The sequence below is a fragment of the Chrysochloris asiatica genome, unplaced genomic scaffold (assembly GCF_000296735.1).
Source record: "Chrysochloris asiatica unplaced genomic scaffold, ChrAsi1.0 scaffold00104, whole genome shotgun sequence".
NCBI classification, from domain to species: domain Eukaryota; kingdom Metazoa; phylum Chordata; class Mammalia; order Afrosoricida; family Chrysochloridae; genus Chrysochloris; species Chrysochloris asiatica.
Window position 1 is genome coordinate 11018426 of NW_006408622.1, and position 26811 is coordinate 11045236.

At 51.1% G+C, this 26811-nt stretch overlaps 1 protein-coding gene across 2 annotated transcripts; it reads right to left on the bottom strand.

Moving 5' to 3' along the window:
* GRAMD1A (GRAM domain containing 1A) lies at positions 1–26811 on the bottom strand. 2 transcript variants are annotated; one of them, XM_006867379.1, is made up of 20 exons: positions 26686–26811; positions 16662–16872; positions 16552–16572; positions 15989–16073; positions 15758–15861; positions 15580–15675; positions 14611–14691; positions 12121–12233; positions 11830–11980; positions 11143–11341; positions 9982–10125; positions 8008–8126; positions 7783–7925; positions 4624–4727; positions 4375–4548; positions 4202–4289; positions 3471–3482; positions 3040–3147; positions 2833–2953; positions 1–439 (listed from the first exon to the last, which is right to left on the bottom strand). In XM_006867379.1, exons 1-20 carry the CDS (start codon positions 26691–26693, stop codon positions 347–349), a joined length of 2175 nt encoding a protein of 724 aa, XP_006867441.1. In that variant the 5' UTR covers positions 26694–26811; the 3' UTR covers positions 1–346. The 2 variants fall into 2 exon arrangements, with proteins under 2 accessions (XP_006867441.1, XP_006867442.1); XM_006867380.1 differs by lacking the exons at positions 3471–3482; positions 16552–16572.

A 26811-nucleotide genomic window follows, 5' to 3' on the forward strand; every position in this document is an offset into this window, starting at 1 on the left:
CATTTCCGACCTTTTATTGGGGCTCTGTCTGGCCCAAATAAATATAATACATTAAACCCAGAGCTCAGGGAATCGTGCACCCCAGGAGGCGCCTTCCGCAACCCCAGCCAGACAAAATAAGTTAGTGGGGGACCTGCCATGGGGCAGGCCAGTTCCTGGGCTGGGCACGCATGCTGGTCTAAAGTGCATCTCGGTTCTGTGGTCCCCACGTTGGCGTGGCCCCCAGCTGGGGCCACTGGGCGGGGTGGGCGGGAGGCCCCCGGCACTCACACCGTGCCAGCAGTGGCCGCCGAGGCTGTGTCCATCTGTGTCCATTTGTGGGGAGTGGCCGTAAGGCCGGGCTTCCTCAGGAAAAGCTGTCATCGGGCCGGGGCTGGGAGTCGAAGGGAGGGTCTGAGGCGGTGATGCCTTGATGCAGCTTCTCCAGCGAGAACTTCATCTAAGAGAGAAAGGGGCGGGAGAGGGGTGGGGTGCCGGTGGGTGTGACGCCCCCAGCCCCACTTTGCAGCTGAGGAGGTGGGGAGGGCACAGAGACCACGCCCCTACTAAGGTCACCCGGTGAGCAGAGGGGAAGCACACTGCTCTCAGGTTGTGAGTGAAGTGTGCCCCAGATCTGCACGGCCTGGGTTTCCAAATCTTGGCTCTGCCATTTGCAGAGTCCTTTAACCTGGGCCTAAGCTCCCAGAACTGAAAAATGGGTCAATCATAAACATGCTTCACAGGATTCTTTTGGGGAGTTGATGGGTGATCATCTAGAACCTGGGACACAGTAAATGCTTCCAGGCACCTTAGGCAAGAATGTGTCAAGCCTTGGTGTTCCTGTCTAGAAGTGGGGGTATAAGAGCATCCTCCTCAGAGGGGGGCTGTGGGGCTCACGTGTATTTATTACATAGAGACTGCCTGTAGCCTAGTTCAAGGTTAAATGCTCGATCCACATCTACTTTTTTAATCCACTTTGAAATCCACTCTGTGCCCTTAGCAATTTGAGAGGAAGAAACAATTAGAATTTATCTCAGGAAGAGGGGGCCTTACAAACCTCTCTAAGCAATGGGGTCCTGGTCTTCATCCTTCCCCACTGCGTCCCAGGGGCATGTCCCACTGTGTGTCTCCGAGTGTAATTTTAGGGTGCTATGAGCCCCTGAAATGCAGCCCAACCCCTGGGCTGAGGCTACTATAAGGGAATGACCACCTTCCATTTCCACCATGTCATCCCCCACCAGCCAATGCCATCTTCCCCCACTTCCCAGGACTCACTGCGATCTTACAGGACTAAATCTTCATGGAACCAGACCTCAGCTTTCTCCCTCAGACTGGTGAGTGGAATTGAACTACCTACCACCTGACGCTTAGTCCACAGCACCACCAGGGCTCCTTAGGTGCCACACACACAAGGGCCCTAGAATTGCCCAGCCCACCCACAGTGCCATCTGGGGCCGACTGAGGGCCTCACTGTACAGGGACTTGCTCATTTATTGAGCACCTACTGTGTGCCCGGCAGCAGGCACCATTAATAACAGCAAACCCATAGAAGGTATTTGTTATGTGCCAGGTATGATTTAAAATACGAACTCATTTATCTCTTCCTACAGTCTGGGAGCAACATCAATTAAAATCCCAAGGGGAGGAAACTGAGGCCTGAGTGATCATTTGTACCAGGTCACACAGAATTTGAACCTGGTCATCCATAGTGCTGCCCTGGAAATACGAGGGGGCTTCAAAAAGTTAACAGGAAAATTCTATTCTCTTTTCATCCTACTTTTGTACAAAGTTCCCTTGTATAGGGAACATCAGTGGCAACCCCCCGTCTGGAGATAAGTCTCTTAACTTCCTTTAGAGAAACCATCCTCCATCTTCAAATCATGTGGCCTCCTTGGCCCCACCCCTGGCAGCTGTGATTTGCTGAGCTGAGCCTGGAATAACAGCAGGGCCAATGAAAGTGAACTGGATGTCAGCCAGGGGCTACGGGTGCCACCCTTATCTTGGGGAAGAGGATGTTGTTGTTAAGTGCCGTTGAGCCGGTTCCGACCCATAGCAACCCTGCACAGGGTTTCCAAGGTTGTCAATCTTTAGTTGAAAGCCTCATCGTTCTCCCGCGGAACCGCAGGTAGTTTCGAACTGCTGACCTTGAGATTAGCAGCCCGATTCGTAACCACTACGCTACCAGAGCTCCTTGGGGAAGAGGATATCCTCAGACAAAGCTAGATCCAACCAGACCTGAAGCCTGGGCTGTTTTCCCATATGTGAGCCTCAATCTCAAAACCTCACACTCACTGCCATCATGTTTATTCTGACCCAGCGACCCTCTTCAAGGTTCCAGAACTGTACGTCTGTACAGGAGCAGAAAGCCCCATCTTTCTCCTATGGAGCGGTTGGGGGGCTCGAACTAAACGAACTAACCTATGGTTAATTGTTATTAAGTGCTGTCGAGTTGGTTCTGACTCACAGTGGCCCTGAATAGGGTTTCCAAGGAGCAACTGGTGGGTTTGAACTGCCGACCTTGTGGTTTGCAGTTCAGTACGGACCCTACAGTGCCATACTAGAAAGTCCCTATGGTTAGTAATCCAGTGCTTATCCTACAATTCTAGTATGTGAACCTGTTGTTGTTAAGTATAAGGTTTCCGAGGAGCGGCTGGTGCGTCTGAACTGCCAACTTTGTGATTCAAACCAACCATGCGGTCCAGTGCATTATCCCAATTTCTACCCCCTGGATTTTTCCAGTGGGGCTATGAATGGTTTCCCTAGCCTATGGATGAGGGCAGTGGGGCCCCGAACCTAGCTGCCCAGCCTTCTCTGAAGCCAGGTGCCTGAAGGCCTAGGCCCCACCCCTCCCACCTCGTCCAGAAGCTCCACCGATGCCCGTAGGATCTGCCTCCACTTGTGCACCTCCACGCTGTGGAACTGCTTCTGCAAGGCCAGGACCTCCGCCCACTCCGTGGGGGTCTGGGGGAATTTGCTGTGGGGAATGCACGGTCTGAGTGAGGGTTTGGCCTCCCCGCAATCTGCTCAAGTCTCCCCAACCCCCTAAGACTCCCCACTTACCCCTTGGCCAGGGCCAGACTGTGCCAGGACTCGAAGGTGTGGGCTGTCCTCTCCAAGGACCAGAGGCGGTAAAAGAGGAGGACATTGAGGGCGATGAGGATGATGAGGCTGGGGGCAGGGGTCAGAGGTCAGAGGTCAGGAGTCCTAGGCACTGATCTCTAGACCACCCACACAACCGTGCCTTGAAGGGGGGGACAATAATTACTACTTTTTCTGAGGAAACAAAGGCTCAGAGAGGGGGCATAGCACGCCCCAGACCACACAAAGATCAGGACTCCAACCCGGGCCCATCCAGTGCCCACATCCTGAACTGCCAGGCAGGGCTGCCTCACTGTGAAAGCTGGGGGCACAGAGTCGGGGGGTGGGGGGGGGAAGGATGCAGGAGGAGGGGAGACACGGGGGTGGGAGGGGTGCAGGATGCAGGATCCTACCTCACACAGATCCTGTGGAGGCAGTGAAGGGGGAGACAGAGAGATGAGAGCTGCCCAGCCCATCCTAACCAACCCTCTTAATCCCAAACCAAGCATATCAGCCAGCCCCTGGTGCATTGGTTTTGATGTGAAGTTAGGTCAAGTGGCTATGTAGCAGATCGGTCCCTCCCCTCCCATGGTCTACTCAAAGCACAGAGACCTTGTCCCCCATTGTCCATGCGTCTTGATCTCCCACATCTCTAGGCTTCTCTGTTGGGAGAGGGCTGCAGATCGCAAGTCCTGTCCAGCCACCCACCCCATCTACCAGAGCTTGGTGGAAACTTCTGGACTCCCACAGCCTGGGGAAGCCTGGCTCCTCTCCCTGAGTCCCAACCCCCGTCACTTTGGTCTGGGATCAGTTGTTTCCCTCCAGGACTGTTGGTCACCTGAGTCCTCAGCATCACCCCGCTTAGATGCTGGGTACACAAAATGTGTGTCGAATGTCACTTGCTCTAACTGGCCTCTTTTACACCCCTCTTCTTGTCCACCCAGATGATGCCTCATCCTTAAAGCACCCTCTGACCCCCCAAACCCCCACCACTACCTTTCACTCTCCCAGCTGATAAACTGAGCACCCCCAGTGTCTTCTCATTAGACCCTCACTGCAATAGGGCCCCAGCTCCCACCTCCACAGAGAGCCCCAAGGACACACACCCAGGCCTCTGGGACCCCACTCCCCACCCCTTACTCACACAATGCTGATGAGAACGAGGGCGTTGGGGACACCTGCCCCAGGACCCTGGTCCATGGACGGTTCTGAGAAGCGGGAACTAAGGGAGCCTGTGGGTGAGCAGCTTGGGGTCAGAGAAATGTCTCCCAGGTTATGCCAGCCCAGGCAACTGTTCCCCCTTCTGACCACCCTGACCTGAGATGTGAATGCCAGGCCGGGAGCAGGGATCAGGCTCAGGGTGCTGGGGGCCATCACTGTGACCCCTCCAACTCAGGGGCCGCTTCCGTCTTCGCAGGCCTGACAGCAGGCCTCGGGCATCCTTCCCGCTCTCCTCCAAGGAAAGCTTCTCAGCCTTGGCCAGCTCTCGCTCTGCAAAAAGACAGAGTTCTGGGGCTCTGCACCTGGCCAGGCCATGCCTTGCCCTGCCCGGCCCTGGCCTCCTACCCAGGCGGTGGAAATACTCCTCAATGCCGCTCCACGAGTTCTTCTCGATGAGCGACTTCACCAGGCTCCAGGGCTGCTTGCGGTAACGGATCTCAGAGGACACTCTGGGATTGAGGGACAAGGTAAGGGGAGGGGATAAGGGTCCGACCCCAGTCCTTGATGTTCCCATTCCTCAGGCAGGGTCCCTCAAGTCCCTGCTGTGGTTTCTCCATGACCCCCCACTTATCTCATCCAGCATACTGGTCAGTTCAGCCCTCCACCCACACCCACTCTCTCGGCAAGTCTCCTGGCTTGAAGAGCTGCCTCAACGCTATCTACTTCGGAGTTGAAGTTCCAGGGTGAGATCCGGACTATAGGTTTGACAGCAGGCAGCTAATGCCATTAAGGGTCTGAGAGCAACCGCACCTTATCAAAACCAAGCTCGGTCTCTCCCTCAACCTCCTCCTCTCTGTGTCTCCCACCTCAGTCAACAAGCAATCCAGCTGTCTAGTGGCTCATGTCCAATACCTCAGGGTCTTCCTTGACCCCTCTTGTCTTCACACCCATATCCAACCCGTTAGCAAACCCCATTAACTCTGCCCACAAGGTTGAGCCAGAGTTGAAATTTTCCTCCCTTCCATTGCCCCTACACTGTTCCAGCCTCTTCCCTGGTCTCCCTGCTCCTGTCCTGTCCGTCAGTTGGCTCCTCACACAGCCAGAGGGAGCCTGGGAACTCCTGAGTCCATTCAGGGTCCTTGTAGGGTTGAGGCATGTCCAAGTTGGTCCTGACTGCAAAGGACTCTGGGGTAGAGCAAGTGACTGACCGGAAAGTAAGCCCACTCCCTAGTCAGACAGGACTTTAATCAGACTCTCTTCTCAGCCTCCCTCCCCTCTGGAGCTAACGTCCATGGTGGGAAGCGGTACTATCCTCTAAATGGGAGTTTATTGCAACGTGAGTCCACTCCATCTGGCTTCGACTGCCTGTTTTAGGAATCTGATCCAAACTGTTCCAAAGGCACGTTGGGGCTGCTTCAATGCTTTAAACAGTGGGTAGTGCATGCAAGCAGAACTTTGGTGAAGATAATTTAAAAACTGGCCGCCACAGTACACGGAAAACAACTGCCAGAGGTTTAAGCCAGATTCAGATGACGTCGTGGAACTACAAGGGATATTAGAGCTGACGTCAGCTGGATCTTGGCTGAAGCAGAGAATACCAGAAAGATGTTTACCTGTGCTTTATTGACTACGCAAAGGCTTTCGACTGTGTGGATCATGACAAGCTATGGACAACATTGCAAAGTATGAGTATTCCGGAACACTTAATTGTGCTCATGAGGAACATGTACCAAGATGCAATTGTTCAAACAGAACAAGGGAACAGTGAATGGTTTAAAATTAAGAAAGGTGTGCGCCAGGTTATATTCCTTCACCATACTTATTTAATCTCTATGCTGAGCAAATATTTCAAGAAGCTGGAGTATATGAAGAACGTGGCCTCAGGATTGGAGGAAGACTCATTAACAATCTACAGATGATACAACCTTGCTTGCTGAAAGCAAAGAGGGCTTACTGATGAAGCTCAAAGACCACAGCCTTCACTGTGGTTGAACCTCAATGTAAAGAAAACAAAAATCCTCACCACTGGACCAATAAATAACATCGATATAAATGGAGAAAAGATTGAAGTTGTCCAAGACTTCATTTTGCTTCGATCCACCATCAACACTTATGGAAGCAACAATCAAGAATTCAAACAACGTATTACATTAGGCAAATCTGCCACACAAGACCTCTTTAAAGTGTTAAGAGAGAAGATGTCAGTTTGAGGACTAAGGTGCACCTGACCCAAGACATGATACTTTCAATAACCTCCTATGCACATGAAAACTGGACAATGAATAAAGAAAACTGGAGAAGAGTTGCTGCATTTGAGTTATGGTTGGTGTTGGAGGGGAGTATTGAAAGTACCACGGACTGCCAGAAAAACAAATTTGTGTTGGAAGAAGTAGCACCACAATGGTCTTTGGAAGCCAGGATGGCCAGACTTCATCTCTCATACTCCAGACATTATCAGGAGGGACCAGTCCCTGGAGAAGGATATCATGCTTAGTAAAGTGGAGGGTCGGAAGAAAAAGAGGAAGACCCCCATGAAATGGATTGGCACAGTGGCAGCATCAATGGGCTCAAGCGTAGCAACAATTGTGAGGCTGACACAGGACTGGACAGTATTTCGTTCTGCTGTGCATAGGGTCGCTATGAGTCAGTGCCGACATGATGGCACCTAACAACAGTGCAGTGGGTTAAGCATTGGACAGCTAACTGCAAGGTTGGCGGTTCAAACCCACCAGCCACTCTGCAGGAGATAGAAGAGGCTCTCTGTTCCTATAAAGATCACAGCCTCTGAAACTCTAAGGAGCAGCTTGACACCGTCATCACTGAGTTGGAGTCAATTCAAGGGCAGTGGGTGGGCTCAGCGCTCGACTAGTGCGCAGCAGGATGCTATCAGCCTTCCCCTGGCTGCACCTCAGTCAAGGCTGAAGCCTAAGTTCTCACCAGGGTCCCCGAGGTCCTACTTGACCTGGCTGTTGCCTGCCTCCCTAAGCTCACCTAAGCTCCCCTTTTACGTCTGTGTTTCAGCCATGCTTCCTTCCCCTGTTCCTGTCTCAGGGCCTTTGCACGAAGTGTTCTGCATGAATTGCTCCCCTACACCTAACAACAACATCCTTCTTGGTGAGCTCGCCTTCTCAGAGTGCCCTTCCCCGAGCACATTATTTAGAACAGGAGCCTCCTCAGACCCTCTCCTCACACTCTAGCCTGCTGTGCTTTCTCCAGAGCCCTTAGCGTAGATTTATGTGATGATGAGTCTGTTACCCAATTCTGCACTACAGCATGAGCTCTGTAAGACGGCACGCCGTCTGGTTTTGCTGTCTCTCCAGTGCCTGAACAGTGTCGGGCTCGAAGCCGGACTGCTCACCTGCACATTTAGTGACTTCTGGCAGCTCAAACACCCTCTGCAGACGGGGATCCTATTTTATGGGAGTACCACCCTCTCCTGGTCTCTCAGGGGTCTCAAGGACCTTCCTTCACCCCCGAGTTAGCACTTCTGTTTCTCTAACCAGGTGGAGACCACAGTTCTGAGGCTGCCATGGGGTGAGAGGGAGAGGCCGGGCCTCAGCTCACCGGAGACGGGCCTTGTTGCGGGCCAGGCCCAGGATGCAGTAGCGGTGGGCAGTGTAGAAGTAGTCCTGGTAAGGGATGCCTTGCGTCAGCACCTCAGAGTCTACCACACAGCCACCTGCCTGTGGACCGCGCCGGAACAGTGTCTGAGAGGACATGGGAGAGGAAGGAGGGTCAGAGCCCACCCCACCTGGCCACCCTGCCATCCCACTCCATCAGCCACCCCACCTGTGTCTCCACCACAGAAGCGCTCTTGGGGCCCAGTGGGTTGCTGATGGGGATGGTGTAAGTCAGCACTCGTCGCTGATGGCTCTTGCTGTCCCCGCTCCAGGGACTGAAGGTCACATCTGAGGGGGGTGGGGGGGAACAGAATGAAGAAACCAGTCTTCAGTTCTTGGACTACAAGCTGTAGGAAACTCGGTCTTGTTAGCAGTTCCAGTTCTCTGGAAACCTGCTCCTCCTCTTGGTCACTATCTTGGTGGCTGGTCCCAGTCGTCTGGGCACCTAAGACTCAATGTTGGTGACTCTCAGACCTGGGGCCTCTCTTCTCCTCACACTTCTCCTCCCTCCTGGGATCACCTCATCCAGTCCTGCAGCCTCAGTTTCTCCTCTCTATAGCAGCCCTGGCTAATCCCTTAAACCTTAGACCTGAGATCCTACACTCGTAAACACTTCTCTATAGAAGTCCCCTGGGTCCTTCACACCTACTGGGCCCAAACTGGCCTGAGTGTCTCCCTAAACCTGCCTTTCCTCTTGGTTCTCATCTCAAACTTGACCCCACCAGCCCTGAATCTCCCGCCAGTCTTGGACTTCGCCCTGCCCACCTCTCTTCCCCAGATGCAGCCTTCTGAGCAGCATTCCTGGGCTTACTTGTGTCCTTTTCTCCGGCCTGCCCCTAGGCTCCTGGTCTCCATCACCCCTCTGCTCCAGGACTGTCTTCTGAAAGCCCAACCTGACCCCTGCCCCTTTCCATAGATCCCAGCATTCCCAGTTTGATGTATCAGCAACTCCAGGATGTAAGAACAGTTTCGAGGAACTTGTATCCACCTAACTCAAAGAACCCTGACGATGCTCTAAGACATGCACTGAACTGTACGGTTGGCAGTTCAAACCCACCAGCTGCTCTGCAGGAAAAAAAGATGAGACTTTCTGTTTCCCTAACAATTTACAGCCTCAGAAATCCTATACGGGGCTGCTATGAGTGGGAACTGACTCCATGACAGTTGGTTCGGGTTTTTTGGGTTAAGTCAAGGTACGAGCTTATAGACTCAGCAGGGGATTTTCTCGGTTCATTTTCACCAATATAGGAAACAGACAGCAAGGAGAGTTACCACTCGACTAGCCTCTAGCTGAATCTCTCCTGCAGCCTTCGAGCTCTTCGGCTGGTCCCACGGTCAAATCTTCAACCTCACCTGGTACTGTGGCATCCACACTCCAGACCTAACCAGGGCAGCCCAGCCTCCAGGGACATCCTCAGTGGCTGTGTCCAGACTTGGGGCCATTGTAGATACCATGCCTGCCCTGTGGATTACTCCTCTCCACCCCAACACCTGGACCTGGCGAACCTCAGTTCACAGATGTCCCCTGGCTCTGACAACCATCTAAGCTGCTTTATGCCACATCACTCCGGGGTGGGATGGTCCTTAATTGTGTCATATGTCCTTCTCACTAGACTCGGGGTGCGGAAGATCAGGACGCATCTTCCCACAGGGGCGCTCAGACATTAACTCACTCTCATGAAGCACTTCCTGGAGCCCAGGTGGAGAAATGGGTTACGCACTGGGCTGCTATGTACAAGGTCTACAGTTCAAACGCACCAGCCACTCTGTGTAAGAACGATGAGGCGGTCTGCTCCGTCAAGGCTGATAGTCTGGGAAACCCTAAGGAGCAATTCTATGCTGTTCTTACGCCACAGTTGCTACAAGCCGGAATCAACTCGCCGGCAGTGGGTTTCGCTTGCAACGGGGTGGCGTGCCAACATACTACTGTGGTTCTAGGCGCTTTTCTAGCCTTAGCTCTTTAGGGTCTCATGAGAACACAATGAGGCGGGTACTATTAGCACACCCCTCTTCTACAGAATAGGAAACTGCAACATAGAGTGATTCCGAAACCTGCCTAAGATCCAAACCCCACTTTTAGCTTCCCCACCCATCTTCAGAAAGTGCCCACCTTGGGGGTTGGCGGGGCACCCCACCCCCTGACCTGTGAAGTTGCACTGCTTCAGAAAGCCCTGCAAGAAGGACGAGTCCGAGAAGAGCATCTGCAGGAGGCGCTCGGCCCCTACGTGGAAGACGGTGTTGATGAGGAGACGGCCCGAGAGGTCAGGAAGCAGGGCGGCCAGGTCAGCTGGGAGACAGAGAGGGAAGTAAAGGCTGCTGGCCTCCTCTGCGAGGCAACTTCCTGGGTTTCCCCCGGAGACCACTCTTCCTTATTCCCAGGCCTTGTGTGGATGGACAGGTCTATCTGCTGAGCCAGAATGGATGGTATCGCCAGGCACAGCCAATCAGAGCCACCATGACTGTTCAGGTCGGTTCACACACCTAGCTCCAGCCAATCCCAGTTAATTTGAGGGGTGGGTATGTGCTCCCAGGCCCGCGATTGGTTCAAGGGTGGGCTCTGCTCCACGTTGGACCAATCAGAAAGCTTTTGACCAAGTTGGTCTGAGGCAGGACAGGGACTGTCACTGCCCCCACACAAAAAAAAACTGCTACCTGAGAATGAAGCCAACACAGGAAATGAAACTAGCCCAGAGGAAATAACAGCTAACACTTAGACTAATGGTTGACAAGCATGAACTCTACCTCTCAACAAAGCTGTAAGTTGGGGGCTGTTTTTATTAAGGAGCTCTGGTAGGATAGAGGTATGAGTCTGGTTGCTAATCTTACAGTTAACTGCTCGAAGTTACCACCGGTTCCGCCTGAGAAAGATGAGGCTTTCTGCTCACACAAAGATTTACAGCCTTGGAAACCCTGTACAGGGTCGCTAGGAGTCAGAACCGACTCCACGGCACACCACCACCACACCACCGTTTTTATTAAGCCCATTATTCAGATGAGAAGAGTGAGTATCAGGGAGGTTAAATCATTTGCCCAAGTTCCCAGCTATAATGTGGGGTGGCCAGGATTTGAACTCTGGTGATTAAGCTCCACAGGTAGTGTTCTGTCTAACCTGCTATGCTACCTCTGAAGCAGAACCAAGAGACAGACAAACAGACAGACAGACAGATGTCTAACATGGTCTGAAGGCCTGGACCAGGCCATGTCTGCCCACCCTGGGTGGTATAGTCCCAGTCTGTGTCCTCCACCACAGTTAAATTTGTCCTATGTCACTGAAGTGAATGGACCAAGGGTCCCTCTGCCTCACCTTCCTCCCCTGTGGATGACGAAGAGTTACTTGTGTCTGTCAATAGCTCCTCGCTGGGCAGCAGATCTAAGGGGCCCAGGGCGGTGGGCTCATTTGGCGGAGAGGGCTCGGCACTCGGGGGTTCAGCCACTGGGGTCACTGTCTGGCTGGAGGAGGCATCCGGTTGGCTGTCTGTCTGTTCTTCCTTCTCCTCCTCTGCCTACAGAGAAAGGCTTAGTCCATCCCTGTCTCCTCTCTACAGTCTGCGGGCCCTCCGTGCCCCACACTAGAACGCACCTAGGTCTCAGTCAGGAAAACCCAGGCTGCGGGGTGGACAGACCATGGAGGGCTTACATCTGAGCTGGGTGGGGCTGTGGGACCACACGCTTTCTTCCCTGTCCTGTCCATCTATCCCATGCCTTATCTTTCTACCTGTCCTTGTGTTGTCCCCCTTGACCTGTCTCTCCTCCTAACAACCCCATTTCCATCCATCCATCCTTCCCCCATCCTTCCATCATCCATCTCTTTCCCATCCTCTGTCCATCCCCACCACTGACCTTCTATCCTCCCACCCCATTCATCTGTCCATCCCCTCCTTTGTGTCCCCAAGTCTGTCCATCTCTACCTCTCTCCTACCCCACTGCCAGGCTTCCTCTCTCCTACCCCACTGCCAGCCTTCCAGTCTCTCTCTGGAAATACCCTCCTCACCCCATGGTCTGCATCGCTGCTGGCCCGTGAGAGGTTGGGGGTGATGTGACCACGGCGAGAACCCACTGGGCTTGGCTCCTGGCTGTGGTCAGCTGCCCCTGGCGGAGTAATGTCACTCAGAGCGATCACCTCTCCAACCTCCTTGGGGCTCCTGTAGGCAAAGGGAGAAAGAGAGAAGCTACTCAAGTGGCCTGTAGACCCCATACAACCCCTCTGGATCTCTCAGTCCACCCCAGACTCCAGCCCATGCCGCTCTCCCCAACCCAGGAACCTCCCCAACCTCTGACTCACCCCAGGCCGTTGAGCTGCAAGGGGCAGACATAGTCTTCATCTTCGCTGGTGAGGCCCAGCTCTGAACCGTAACACTGATGTACCAGGTGCCAGAGCTCACGGGGACTCAGCGTCTAGTCAGGCAGACAACCAGTTGACCTCAACCTCACTGGGGCCACCCGTACCCACAGCCAGCACTCAAGCCTCAGCAGTTCCATTGGTCTCCACAAGGGGGAGACCAAAAACAGTCTAGCTCCTGTCTAGGCTGTTTTGTCCCTTTTAACTATGCATTTCCTGGGGTGTCCTCAGGAGTCCTGGCACTTCATCTACCCACAGCCAGTGTGGCCACAAGACAATGATACAGTAATTGTACGAATAGCAGTAGTTGTAGCAGCAGCTGACATTTACTGAGTGGTTATAATGCACCAGGCGCTTTTCCAACCCCTTCATATGTGCGAATTCACTGAGTCTCCAAAGCCATTGTGTTAAGTAAGTGCTGAGACTATCATCGTTTAAAAATGGTGATGCTCAGGCAGAGAGGAGCTGTCATGTGCCCATGGCTACCAAACTAGGAAGTGGAGTGCTGTGCTGTGGTCTCAGGAAGGCTGGTCAGAGCTGTGGAATTTCTCCTACGAGGCCCTTCCTCAAAGACCTGATACCACTGGCCACTTAAATCTCTGTGAAGTGGGCTCTGTTAGGCCAGTATTCCCATTTGATAGAGGGAGATCAACAACTTGTGCAGTGATGAGTCTGGGGACTTGAATCCTGGTAGTCCGGCTCTAGGACCTAAGTTTTAACTCTCCTTGGAAACCTTGGTCCTGCCTTGTCCTTCTCTTGCCCCTGAGGATGGTCACAGCTGGAGCAGCCCCACAAAGTGAGTGCAATTCAGCTGGAGAAGATAGTTTTGGGTGCTGTAGACCACCAACAGCAAGCGCTGTGTGATGGTACCCAACAGATCCATCTTCCCTCCCGGTCAGCAAAACCCTTATTTTGTTCAGGGTGAAAAATCTTCCCCAGCTCCAGGGATGAATCATGATTAGTTTATGTCCCATTCCTCTTCCCTCTGTCAGATATTCCACTCCCTGCTCCCTTCATAACTGGAGGTCACCTGACCTTCGTGTAACAAGAAGAAGGGAAAGAGAAATTGACTAAACAAGGCTAATATCCTTCTCTGTTGTTGTGGTTAAGTGCCATAGAGTCACTTCTGACCCACAGCAACCCAGTGTATGGTTTCCAAGGAGCGGCTGGTGAGTTTGAACCACAGACCTTGCAGTCCAGCACATTATTCTGCAGCACCACACCAGGAGGACCCACTTAAAGAAAAGCTCATTGGGGTGTACCATCATTTTACAAAGTAGAAATGGCTCCTGAAGTCATTGGTATACTACACACTGGGTACTACAGGATGGCTTTATATTTATTTATAATTATATAAATAATTATACCCTGGACACATGTTTCTGCCTTTAAGTATAAAACGAAGTTAAAATTAAATAAAATATAACTTTCATTTGCACTAGCCACCTTTTAAGTGCTCAGGTGGCTTGTTGTTGTTAAGTGCCAACAAGTTGATCCCGACCCATAGCCACCCGTATAGGGTTTCGGAGGAGCGGCTGGTGAGCTTGAACTGCCGACCTTGCATATCAAACTGACTTTGCAGTCCAGCACATTAACTCACAGTGCCACACCAGGACTCCACTTAGGTGGCTAGTAGCTACCATATTGGGCAGCACAGTAGAGACTATTAGGGGGGCTTCAACATATTTGTGGAAAAGTGGAATTGAAAGATTATGCAACATTTCCGTGAACTCTTTAAAGCCCTTGTATTTTTTTTATCAGAGTCAAATATTCTTAGATAGTGTTGATAAGCAAACTGAATCAAACCCACTGCCCCTAAGTCAACTTGACTCATAGTGATCCTATACAGGCTTTCTAAGACTCTTAACTCTTTACAGAAGCAGATAGCCTTATCTTTCTCCCCAAGAGCAGTGGGTGTGTTTGAACTGCCAACCTGGCAACTGACAGCCCAACGCTCATCCCACAGCACCACCAGGGTTCCCTGGAGTGTTTGTTGTTGTTCTGACTCACAGCGACTTTCCAAAGAGCGGCTGGTGGGTTTGAACCACTGCCCATGCAGTTCAAACCAACCTTGCGGCCCAGTGCATTACCCTGCAGTGCCACACCAGGATCCCATGATAGTGTTGATATAGACAATAAATAACCACATGCTAGTTCATGTCAGATTTTGCTGCTAAGCATTCAAAAAGTGCTCTCATTTTCAGGGCAGTTTTGATCTGCAGACGGTTGGCTAAGGGGCAGTGGATGTACATTCCTTAAAGGCAGGGGCTGACCCTGGAGCCCTTGGCTGTCCCCTGACAGGGTCTACAGAGGGAACAGTGGGTACTTTGGGTCTGGCGGCCAGGGAGAAAAGCTCTGAATTATTCCAGCTCCCTAAATCCTGGCACCCCTAATTCTCCATCCCCACCCCATCCTGGCTTCAGTCAAGCCCACCTTTTCAAGTAGTGCATTCTGCCAGAGGCGGAAGATGAGGAGGAAGCAGCGGTCCCGGGCCCCAAAGGACGTGAAGAAATGCTGCAAGAAAGAGGGGTATGAGGAAGGTGGAGGGAGAGAGGAAGGAGAGCATCATGGGAGTCCTTGCTCCTCACACTGGCCCCGTCGCTAGCCATTCATTACGCAGCATGTTAACCGTGTGCCTGTCCCAAGGCAAGTGACGCTGAGGTCACCAGAGTGAAGAGACAGCCCCGGCTCTGTCCTCAAAGGGACTTACAGTCCTGGGAGAGAGGGAGACTCTTCTCTAGACATGGAGGCTCAGAGTAATGATGGGAGAAGAGCTGTAATGAAGGAAACCCAGAGTCCATTCTCAGCCTCCTTTGCCACTGTTGTTCTTAAATGCCACAAAGCAGGCTCCAACTCACAGTGACCCTGTACAGGGCTTGTGAGGAGGACCTGGTGGGTTTGAACCGCTGACCTTGCCTTTAGCAGTCCAGTGCTTATCCGAAAGTGCTACACTAGGGATAGTCCATTGACACACTTTGGGCCAACAACACAAAATGGGAAGTCGGCTGTGAGATCTTTCCTCTATTTCCTTCCTACTTCCTGTTTGGACCTCTGGTGTGAGGCAGCCATCTTGTGACCGTGAAGTAGCAGGCATGAGGGCAGAATTCAGAGTCTGGGAAGGCTTCCAAGGGGAGGAGGCAGCTGAATTGACAGTTATATGGAAGGGAAGAATTTCTCTATTAACACGAACCCTGAGCAGCTGTGTGCGGGGTGAATTTCAGGGAGAGAGATGGGAGGCTAACGTAGAGATCCAGATCAAAGACAATGGGAACCAGGGTCAGAACGGGGCTGGGACAATGGAGAGAAAGCCAACCAAGAGACGTTCAGGATGCAGAATCAACAGGGCTTGCCTTGGCTGGCTTTGGGGCTAAGGGGAGGCAGGAGCCCTTGGTATAGGTTCACCTTCTCGCTCTCTGTGCAGATCTGAATGGCATTGGGGATCAACTTGGCTGTCTTCTCCTTCTTCAGACAGGTTACCTCCTTCAGCTGGATAGAAATCTGGAGAGACAAATTCGGACTCAGAAGGGGCCTGGGGCCTGCCCACCCGAGGCCCCACCTCATGCCCTGCTCCTTGACTCACTGTGGTCTCCCAGCGGAAGATGTTGCTGTAGAAACAAATCCAGTTCTCGGAGAGATAGAGGCGGCCCTGAAGGAGGATCTCGCGCTGCAGAGCACAGGAGTAATCTGAGAGCGGCGGAGGGGAGAGACAGGCAGACACTCAAGTCACACGGCTGGCCTGGCCAGCACAATACCCAGCCAGGAGAGAGAGCTGGGAACTCAGGGACAAGGGGTCAGGGGTGGGAGGTCTCACCCACAATGAGGCGTTCTGCTTCTGGGAGCTTGCTGAACAGTTTCCGGAAATCTTCATTCCGCTGTTTGTACGTGGGGCTTAGCATCTGGGGGAAGTGGAGGTGAGAACTGGAGTGAGTAGGGGCTTAGGTGCCCCACCCCACCCCATTCCATCCCATAATACTCCCAGAACCCTCCAGTCTCTCCTCAGTCCCCAACAGCGTCTGGCCCATTGCTGGCTTCTGCTGCTCCTAACAGCTGTAATAGTAATCCTATGGAAAGCTGCCACTTTACTGGTTTGTTCTATCAGCTGGAACCTGTGGCTGGTACTCACCAGCCATCTCTGATTCTCACTGAATATTCCCTTCAGCTTTATAAGGTCAGGACTGTTGCTTATGGAGAAGGAATGAGGCCAAAAGAGGTGAAATGACCCACCCAAGATAATGCAGCAGGTAAATGACAACATAGCATGTCTCATCCTGGGAATGCTGACCCTAGCAGCCACCCTTTCACTGCTGCAGCCTGGGGATACACACACACCTCCTTGCCTCCAGGCCCAGCAAGCTCCCTGGCGCAGATACTTACACTGTACCAACTCTGCATCTTCTGCAAGAGAGAGGAAAGGAGTCAGAATGAGTCCCTGGATCCACCCCCACCCCTACCTCCTTCCCTACCCCACCAGGACAGGCACCAACCTTGCTGTTTCGGATGAAGTTCCGGCTGCCCATGCTTTGGGTACTAGGGGTCCCAGGGACTCCCCCTTTCTCTGAGGAGCTGTCTGACCCTTTCTCTACCATGCTGCCTGGTTCAGGCTCAGGTGGGGACCGGCTTGAGGGCAGGAGTTGCAGCCGCTTACGGAGAGAAGGGGAGTTGCTGGGCGTGCTCCGGCCGGAGTGGGGGGTGGTGCTGGGAGGGCAAAGGAAAAGAGGCATTGTGGGAAAATGCAGATGGGGGCATAGGAACAGAGCCTATTTTAGGAGACTACTCATCAGCTCATTGATCTTTATCCACCCCCACCCATCTGTCAAAGGCTCCATCTATCTTCCCATCCACCCACTACCCTGTTCTATCTATCCTCTCTGTGCAACATTCATCTGTTATCTAGGGATGATACATAAACTTCTCTGTCTGGCCTTTTGAAGGATTAAATGAACCAATCTATGTAAAGTACTAACAGTATCTCAAAATGTTGTGTGCTATTGCTTCTGACTCATAGTGACCCTGTACTCAGGGTTTCCAAGAGTAGTTGGTGGGTTTGAACTGCTGACCTTGCAGTTAGTAGTCCAATGTTGATTCTACAGTGCCACATCAGGGCTCAAGCTCTCAAGAGTGGCTACTGTTTCTTTTTTAACATATTCTTTCATTTCAACACTATTTACTACATGTATCCTCCTCTCAAGTTTCTTGAGCCAAAATCCTAAACAGCGCCACCTCCAAAACCGATTTCCATTGTATCCACTTCTCCCGATCCACAGCTCCCGGCCTGGTCCCACCTGTGTGTGAGTGAGTCCAGTCTGGACTATCTGCCCCTCCTCGGCTCCAAAACTCACTGACTCCGTCTTATCATTCTCATTCAATTCAAACACTCCTCCCTCCATGGCCACCAAATCCAAAACACACACACACACCCTTCCCTTCTGTCACATCTCACAGGATCTAAAATCCTCCTGTTCATGCCTCAGACCAGGTCTAGGTTGTTTGTCACTGTGTCCCCAGCTGTACCCAACAGGGCAACAGTGTACCTAGACCACCAGCGAGCTCTCAGAAAACACTGGTGACTGACAAAGTGAGTCATCTGGGCACTGGCAGGAGGCAGTATGGAGCAGAGATGATCAGATAGGGTCCCTGCCCTCCGGAATTGAGCTTGGTGGAGAGGCAGACTGCTGTGAATATAGAAACTGTAATAAAGACTGTGTGTGTGTGTGTGTGCGCGCGTGTGCGTGTGCGCGTGCGTGTGCGGAGCACTGCATTCCCAGGAACATGCGCTGCTAACTGTGGCACACTCTCCATATGATTAATGTAATCAATCCTCAAACAATTTTGAGGATTGATTTTCTTTTGAGGACTGATAAGCTTTTCTTACTATTTGTTGTTGTTAAGTGCCGTCGAGTCAATTCCAACCCACAGCAACCCTGTATAGGGTTTCCAAGGAGCAGCTTGTGAGCTTGAACCACAGACCTTACAGTTCAAACGACTTTGCAGTCTGACGCATTAGACCACAGCGCCACACCCTGTTTTATAGATGGGGAACTGAGGCTTAGGAGAGCCTGTTTGTCCAAGGATGTAGGGCTAGTATATTTCAACCTTGATATTTCCCACTTGAGGATCCCCAAACTTAACCTTTTAGGAGAAAAGATCAGGTGATTTTCTGTCATAAAGATTACAGCCTACCGCAAGAACACTGGTAGAGCTAATAGAAGAATTTAGCCAAGTTGACCTTCCAACAAACCCAAATCACCTGAGTTTCTACACACCGGCAATGAGAAAACTGAAAGGGAATTAAGAAAAGAATTCCATTTACGATAGCCTCTAAGAGAATAAAATACCTAGGAATAAATCTAGCCAGGGGCTTGAAGGACTTATACAATGGAAATGATAAAACACTGCTGGAGAAGATTAAAGACTTTAAGTAAGTGGAAAGATGTTCATAGATTGTTAAGATGTTAATACTACCCAAAGCAATCTACATTTTCAACACAATCCCGATCAAAATTCCAACAGCCTTTATAAAAAAGGTAAAACAAATCCCCTGCTTTATCCGGAATAACTAATGCAATGTTGAAAGAGAAAGGCAAAGGCGTAAGACTTCCTGGTTTTAAAACAAAAGGAGTCTGGTGGTGCCGTGCATTAGGTGTTGGGCTGCTAACCTCAAGGTCAGCAGTTCAAACCCACCTACTGCTCCTCAGGAGAAAGAGGAAGCTGTCTGCTCCCGTAAAGATTTACAACCTCAGAAACACTACGCAGGGTTGCTGAGTCAAAACCAGCTCCATAGCACACACCCAACCAACTAGGGTAGCTGAAGAGTCTGTGACGTTGTAGGATAAGTCCTCGACCTCAAGGTCGGTGGGTCAAACTCGCCAACTGCTCCTCCAAAACCCAATACTGGGTCGCTATTGAGTCGTAACCAATTCCACGCCACACAACAACAACAACAAAGAATGGCTAAGGAGTTCTGCTGTGGTGCTGAAAGATAAGCACTAGACTGTAACCGCAAGGTTGGCAGTTCAAACCCACCAGCCGCTCCTTGGAAACCTTATACAGGGTCGCTGAGTCGGAACCAACTCCATGGCACTTAACAACAACAGGGTGGCTTATGGAGTCCTGTTGTGGCGCTGTAGGATAAGCACTGAACTGCTAATTAGATAGAAGGCCTGTAGTTCAAATCCACCAGCTGCTCCTTGGAAACCCTATGGGTCAGAACCGATTTCACAACATTTAACAACCGGATGGCTATGGTTTAAGCACTGGGCTGCTAACTTCAAGGTTGGTGGTTCAAACCCACCAGCCACTCCAAGAGACAAGGATGAAGTGATCTGCTCCCTTAAAGATTTACAGTCTCGGAAGCCCTAAGGAGTCGTTCTATCTGTCCTAGAGGGTCGCTGGAGTTGAAACTGACTCGGTAGCAGTGAGTGGGGTAGATGAGGAAGGCTGAGATCAGAAAGATAGAAAAACACACAAATGTTGGTGGGAATGTCGGGAATATGTACCCCTTATCCATGGCTGGTAGAAATGTAAACGGGTCTAACCTTTGAGGGCAATGATGGGGTAATTCCTCAACAAAACAGAACTGTGTTGTGGTTAAGTCTGTTCTGACTCAGAGCGACCCTGTAAAGGCTTTCTGAGGAGTGGTTGGTGAGCTTCAACTGCCGACTCTGCGGTTCAAACTGACCTTGCAGTCGAGCGCATTAACCCGCAGTGCCACACCAGGACTCCATATGAGCTACTATATGACCCAGTAACTCCACTCTTCTAGAAATATACCCAAAAAGCTTGAAAGCAGAGACTCAAACCGAGCCTTGTGTGCCAGTGTGGACTGTAGTACTATTCATAGCTGAAAGGTAGAAGCAACCTAAATGCCCACGAACGGATTAGTGCACAAACAAAACGTGGAACATACAGCCAATGGAACACTACTGTGCCAGCTGGTGGTGTTAAGTGCCATCAAGTCAGTTTTGACTCATGGCAACCCTGCATATGGTTTCTGAGGGGCCACTGGTAGGTTTAAACCAACCAACTTTGCAGTTAGCAGTCCAGTGCTTATCCTGCAACTCCACTCAGCCAGTAGGAAGGAGAAATGAAATCTTGATACATGTGACAATACAGCTGGGCTTTAGGGCATGACGCTGAGTGAAGTATGTCAATCACAAAAGGACAAATATTGTTTGACCTCATTTCCTGGGTTGCTAACCCCAAGGTCAGTGGTTCAAATCCACCAGTCGCTCCTCTGACACAGGGTTTCTATGAGTTGGAACCAACTCAACGGCACTTAACAACATATAAAAATACAAGAAAAGGCTAGCATAGAGAAAACGCGACGTATTAGTGGTTACCAAGAGTGGGGGTGGGGGAGGAAAGGGGGAGATTAACAATAATGGGGAAATTGAATTGAGAAAGGGGAGGGCTACCGATTGTCGTTGCTATCAGTAAATTGTACAGCTGTAAAAAGTTGAGTGGGCAAAAGCTGTATGCTAGATATATTTCCGAGTATATATCTGCTGAAACTGCTTATGGGATTTGGTTCCTTGATTTGGAGGTTTAGGGTCATGGTTTCAGGAAATATCCCAATTAACTCATGTTCAGTGTTTCTGTACCATCTCCTAGTTTGTTGTGTAGTGCCTGGGATCTTAAAAGCTTGTCAGTGACCATCCCAGGCAGACAGTGAAGTCTTTATTCACCAGGAGAAATAGAGGAAGGAGGAGAGTCAGGAACAGGAGCTGGACATGGAATGTGTGGGTAACTGCCTTCTTTGCCATGAGAACAGGAAAAACTGGATGGTGCCCAGCTACCATTACTGAACTTTCTGATAAAAGATTCCTTTGATGAATCCTGATTAAAACAGGGGAAAATGCAGACCAGAATTTCATTCTCATCAACTTCAGACTTTCTGGAGTCATGGAGTTTGCATGAACCCCTGAAACTATTGCCCTGAGATCATCTGTAAACTTTAAACCAAAAATGCCCCCTTTAGTCTTCTTAAAACCAAACAATAGTAAAGAATGTCTGCCTTGAGCATTGTACACTTTTAAGGACTATCTAGCATCAAAGGGACAACAACAACCTACAATTACATGGGAACCCTGGAGGTGGGCAGTGAACTTCTGCTAATAGGGAAAGAACCGTTCAGAAAAGGGGGGTGAAAATGACTGCAAAACTTGCCAAATGTAATCAATATCATTGAATTGTGCAGGTAGAAACAGCTGAATTTATGTAGGTTTTGCTATGTAACAAAAAAAAACAAAAAAGAGGCAAGAGTTCAACTCACTTATTTAAGCCAAGTTATTAGGAAATATTGGGGTCCTGATGTGGCACTGTGGGATACAGTACTGGACCACAGATTCCGTTTGAACCGCACAGTCGGTGGTTCAAACCCACCAGCCGCTCCTTGGAAACCTTATACAGGGCTGCTATGAGTCAAAACGACTCAGTGTCACTTAACAACAAAAGTAACAGTCAGGAAACATCAGCTATTAGAGAAAAACAACATGCTGGGTAGGGGCTTAGGACAAAAGAAGGGTACACTCTATAGCATGGATAAACATACGACCACACAATGGGCCATACGAACAAGATGGCCACCATGACTTGGAGTCAACTTTTAGTCAACAAGCCAAGGATTGTGATCGGTGGACTGGTCTCATGGAGCTCGTCAGAATTCGTGCTGTTGAACACATGGTAAACCAATGTGTCAGAACGCACTAGACATGCAGAGCCGGGCCACACGGTTGTCCACAATGGATTAGAATATTTTAAAACTGGTGCTTCACCACAAACACTTTTAGAGACATCGCTCTATTTCATCCCAAATAAATACAAGAGTTTCCAGTGGTCCAGAAGACCAGAAACATGACTAACTTGTCAACTGTTGTTGTTAAGTGCTGTCCAGTCATTTCTGACTCAGTGACCCTGAAAAGGGTTGTCTGAGGAACGGCTGACGAGTCTGAACCACTGACAACAATGCGGTTCAAGTTGACCTTGCGCAAGGTCCACTGCATTATCCTGTAGCGCCACACCAGAACTCCAACTTGTCAATACACACATCCCACAATAAATCAACATTTCCATCATGGGGGAAGGAGGGAGATGACAGCCTAGGAAACCCTATGGAGCAGTCTGACTCTGTCCCGTGTGGCTGCCACCAATTGGAATTGCTCAGCAGACAACAGACTTGTTTCTCTTGCCTCCAAGTTGGTTCCAACATGTCGTTCCTCTGTCCAAATAACCCCTTTCTCTTGGTTGCCTGGCAAATTTCTTCTTCATCCTTTAAGACTCAGCTTACACATCTCCTCCCTCCTGGAAACTCCCTCCCTTTCCTGGCATTCCAGGCAGAGTCAGGGGGCCCTTTGCTGGGTCTTCCCAGCCCCATGGGAAGTTCCCATCACAGTCCCAACCCCCCTGGGCTGTTACTCTTTGATAACTTGTCCATCTTCCCCACAGGCTCATGAGTTCCCTGTTGCTCTCTATACAGATCCGATGGCACTGGGTACCACAGGCCCACCTGAAATTCTATGTTGTCGTTGTTAGGTGCCACTGAGTTGGCACCGACTCATCGCGACCCTATGCACAACAGAACAACACATTGCCCAGTCCTGCGTCAACCTCACAACTATTGAATTCTGTATGTTCTCTTGAAATCCTGGTGTGACCCTGTGGGTTAATGCGTCTGACTACAAACTTTGAACCTCAGGTTCAGCATTCAAGTTCACCAGTCACTCCTCAGAAACCCTAAGCAGGGTCGCTATGGGTCTAAACCGACTCGATGGCACTTAACAACAACACCATATGGTCTCTTAGTCTGTGTCCTTCTCTCCCATCAGAATGGGAGCTCCACAGGGACAAGGGTTTTTTAATCAGTTGGTTCCCAGCTGCATCCCATCATCTAAAATGAGGCGTGGCTTATGATAGGTGATCCATGAGTATCTGCTTTTACTTACAGAACTGAGTGTCTGGCCTTCCTCTCCCAGCCCCCAACACACCTAACTCAGCAACAGATCCCCCCCGCTGGGCTCTCAGTGGCCTGGGCTGTAGCACTTGGAACATGGACCCGAAAAAGGTCAGTGGTTTCCAGTCTCAGCTCCTTCCTCTCTGTGTGGTTTTGAGCAAGGGTCTAAACCCTTCCGTGCCTCAGTTTCCTTTTGTGTCTAATAAGAACAATAACAGTACCGATCATAAAGGGTGATTGTTATTGTTGTTAAGTGCCGTCGAGTCGGTTCCGACCCACAGCGACCCTGTATAGGGTTTCCAAGGAGCGACGGGTGAGCTTGAACTGCCGACCTTGCAGTTCAAACTGACTTTGCAGTCCAGCACATTAAAATGAGGTAAAACATGTTAAGTGGACACAGAGAATGTGCTCCCGTTTGATTATGGGCATTTTCCCTCAGGCAGCTTCTGCTATCCACTCAAATGGAGTACATGGCCCACCATCATCTGTCCAAGATACTACAGTATCCCTGAGGGACCACACAAAAACCACACAGCCTGGTGTTACATTCCACAGACTTTTTCTAACCTCCAGTCACTCACTCTAGAAACACATGCCAAAGACCTGCCCTGTGCCAGGCCTTAACACCCAACCCAAACCCGGTGCTGTCATGGAGCCAACCTATAGGACAAAGGAGACCCTAGAGGGCATGGAGACCGTGTAGGACAGAGGAGAACTGCTTCTTAGGGTTCCTGAGACTGTAAACCTTCATGGGGGCAGGCAGCCTCATCCTCCTCCCATAGAGTCACTGCTGGGTTTGAACGGCCAACCTTGCCGTCAGCAGTCCAACACCTAGTTCACAGTATCACTAGGGCTACTGAACCAGGCACTAAGGACCGAAACGTGAACAGAACAGACACCATGCCCTGCTTGGAGGGACGTGACATTCCGGTCAGGGAACACAGACAACCAATAAGCAAACATACATGAATGTGATTTCACAAGTACAGATTCTGGGGCCCAGGACATGCTAATGCACATTCAAGTTTGAGAACTACGAGATAAAGAATAAGGCCACCAAGTGTGGGAATGGTTTCTTTACAGAGAGGGCCAGCAAATGTTTCATTAGGCTATTTCACTATTGAGCTGAGCCCCAAAGGATCAGGAACCAACCTACCAAAAGGTGAGAGAAGACTGTTCCAGCCTATAGGAACACAAAGTTCAAGGACAGGGTCTGAGCTTGGCAGGTATAAAGAAGGGGAGTGGGTGGCCACTGGGGTTGGAGAGGAAGGAGAAGAGGTCTGATGGGTCCTGGTTAGTCATTTGAGCTTCGCTTCCGAGGGCACTGGTGAGCTATGGAAAGGTTCTAAATGAACACCTCTTCTCCACCTCATTTTCTCACCCTTCTGTTCTATCCGCCGGCAGCCACATGGCTGGGGCAGGAAGTCTAAACACAGGTACAGCACACTCCAACAAGGCAGGGCCAACGCACCCAGCTCTTGTTCCTTGGCAGGGCAAAGAGGAAGTGCCCAAGGGCGGGCACAGACGGAGAGCTGCCCAACCCCAGCCAGCCGTGGCAGACGGAAGGGAGGATCCCAAAGAGAATGGAGGACCGTTATAAGGGGTGGGGAGCAGAAGAGAATGGGGTCCCTGCCTCTGGTCACAGAGGGACAGATATACACACAGGTGTGAAGAAAAGGAAAACTCAAGAATTTCAAAGTGTCACAGACCAACTGGACTCCCTTAGAGCGGTAAGGAGACACACACACACACACACACACATTCAACTGCAGAGAACCACAGAGAGTGCTAGATAAATTATAGTCACAGAGGGCCACCCAGAACAATCACCAAGAGCCCCAGCAAACATACATACACACAATCCCAGGTAGATCGAATTATGTGGTCAGACATCATGTATGACTGAGTGCCCCTCTAGCCATGTCATTGTGTTCACATCCGCTGGGGAAGACAAAGCAAAGGCTGCTTTCACGTGGCAAGGGATGAAGGTGTCGGCTGCTGTCAGTCTGGTGGAGAGACGCAGGACGTTCATGCAGCCGTGAAGGACCCAGGAATAACAGCTCCTCCGCCCACCACCACATACACACTTTGCTACACAGCGGTTAGGTACGTGAAGTCATTCCTAGGGCATGCTTTATAAACTGGACCAGGGAGAAAATGTCATTTGTTATTACCGCCTCCCAAAAATCAAGCCTACACTCAAGGTCTCAGCAGGAAGGTTCCCAGGCCCAGAGCGGGCTACTGGGGTCCTCTCACAATCTTTAAACATACACACACTCACAAAACCACAGAGTCCCAGCTGCACATACTGAGGCTGAGACACACAGCAATGGCATGAATAGAAGCCCACAGGAACTTTCATTCACACACAGATGGAATCTGAGATAAATTATACACACAATCAGAGATCACAGCCACAGGCAGATTCAGAGGTAAATTATAGGCACACTCAGAGGGTGTGGCAGCACACACAGAGCCCCAGACCCACATGTACACACATCACAAAGTCACAACTAGACACACACAGGTAATTGATAGAGCTACACATGAAAGCAGAGGTAAATTACACACACACAGAAGCTCACAGCCGCCTGCACAACAGGACCCTCAGATACTCGGATACACATCGGAACCACAGATGGAACGAGATACATTGCACTCAGAGACCACCATCAACGATCACAGCCACAGATGTGCAGACACTACCAAGCAACCTTCAGACATACAGGAACTTAACACCCACACAGATGTATGTAATCGGAGGTCAATTACAGGAACAATCACAGAGGCTCCCAGACACACACACACAAAGTCACTTACAGCAACACACGGAGCCACAGATGGAATGGAGTGGTAAATTACACACACAAAAAGCCAACGAGGTTCATAGCTATTTGCGCACCAGGAGTTCCAGACCTAAGTACACACACACTTCTACGACGCAATTCATAATGAGAAACACACTTTCAGGCTGGGAGGATCAGTTCCGTGTTTAAACTACCCCCGAGGGTCTCAGGCCACGCGTAAGTTCCCATCCCCCAGCAACTCCGATATAAAGACAGACAGGGTCCGTGGGAGCCGCATCGGTCAGGGAGGGGGCTCCGCCAGGTCTGCGGCCCGTGAGTCCTGGCCCCGTGGGCGCTTGCTTCCGCTCAAGGACCAGGGTCAGCACGGAGCCCACCCCTCACTTCCCAGAAAGGGGCGAGCCAGGCCTGGGGGCCTTTCTCGTAGGCCGCGTTCCAGGCGAGATGCGCTCTCGGGCCCCCAGCCAAGACCCCGCAAACCCGGTTGGCATAGCACCCTGGTTGTGGTGAGCCAGACCTATAGGCGTCCTCCCCGCTGTCCGCAGTGGTCCTTTTTACCCCTGTAGGCCACCTTGCCCCACCAATCCTCATCCCCCATCTTCCCCTGTTGCCCCCTTGCCAGACCCCACGTGCACAAACTCCCATACTTCGGCTCCAGGTGCGAACCCCGAGCCAAGTCCACTGAGCCCGCCACCAGGCCGCCTCCCCAGTGCCCCCAGCCTCCCCCGTGAGCCCTTGGGCCGCCCAGGTTCTTACTCGAACATGGATGCGGTGCGGCGGCGCGCCCAGCCGTAGGGCAGGGCTGGACCGGCTGCGCGAGGCTGGAGTGTGCGGGGCGTCCCCGCCGGGCACGGGCCTGGCCTGCCTCGGCCCCAGCCCCCA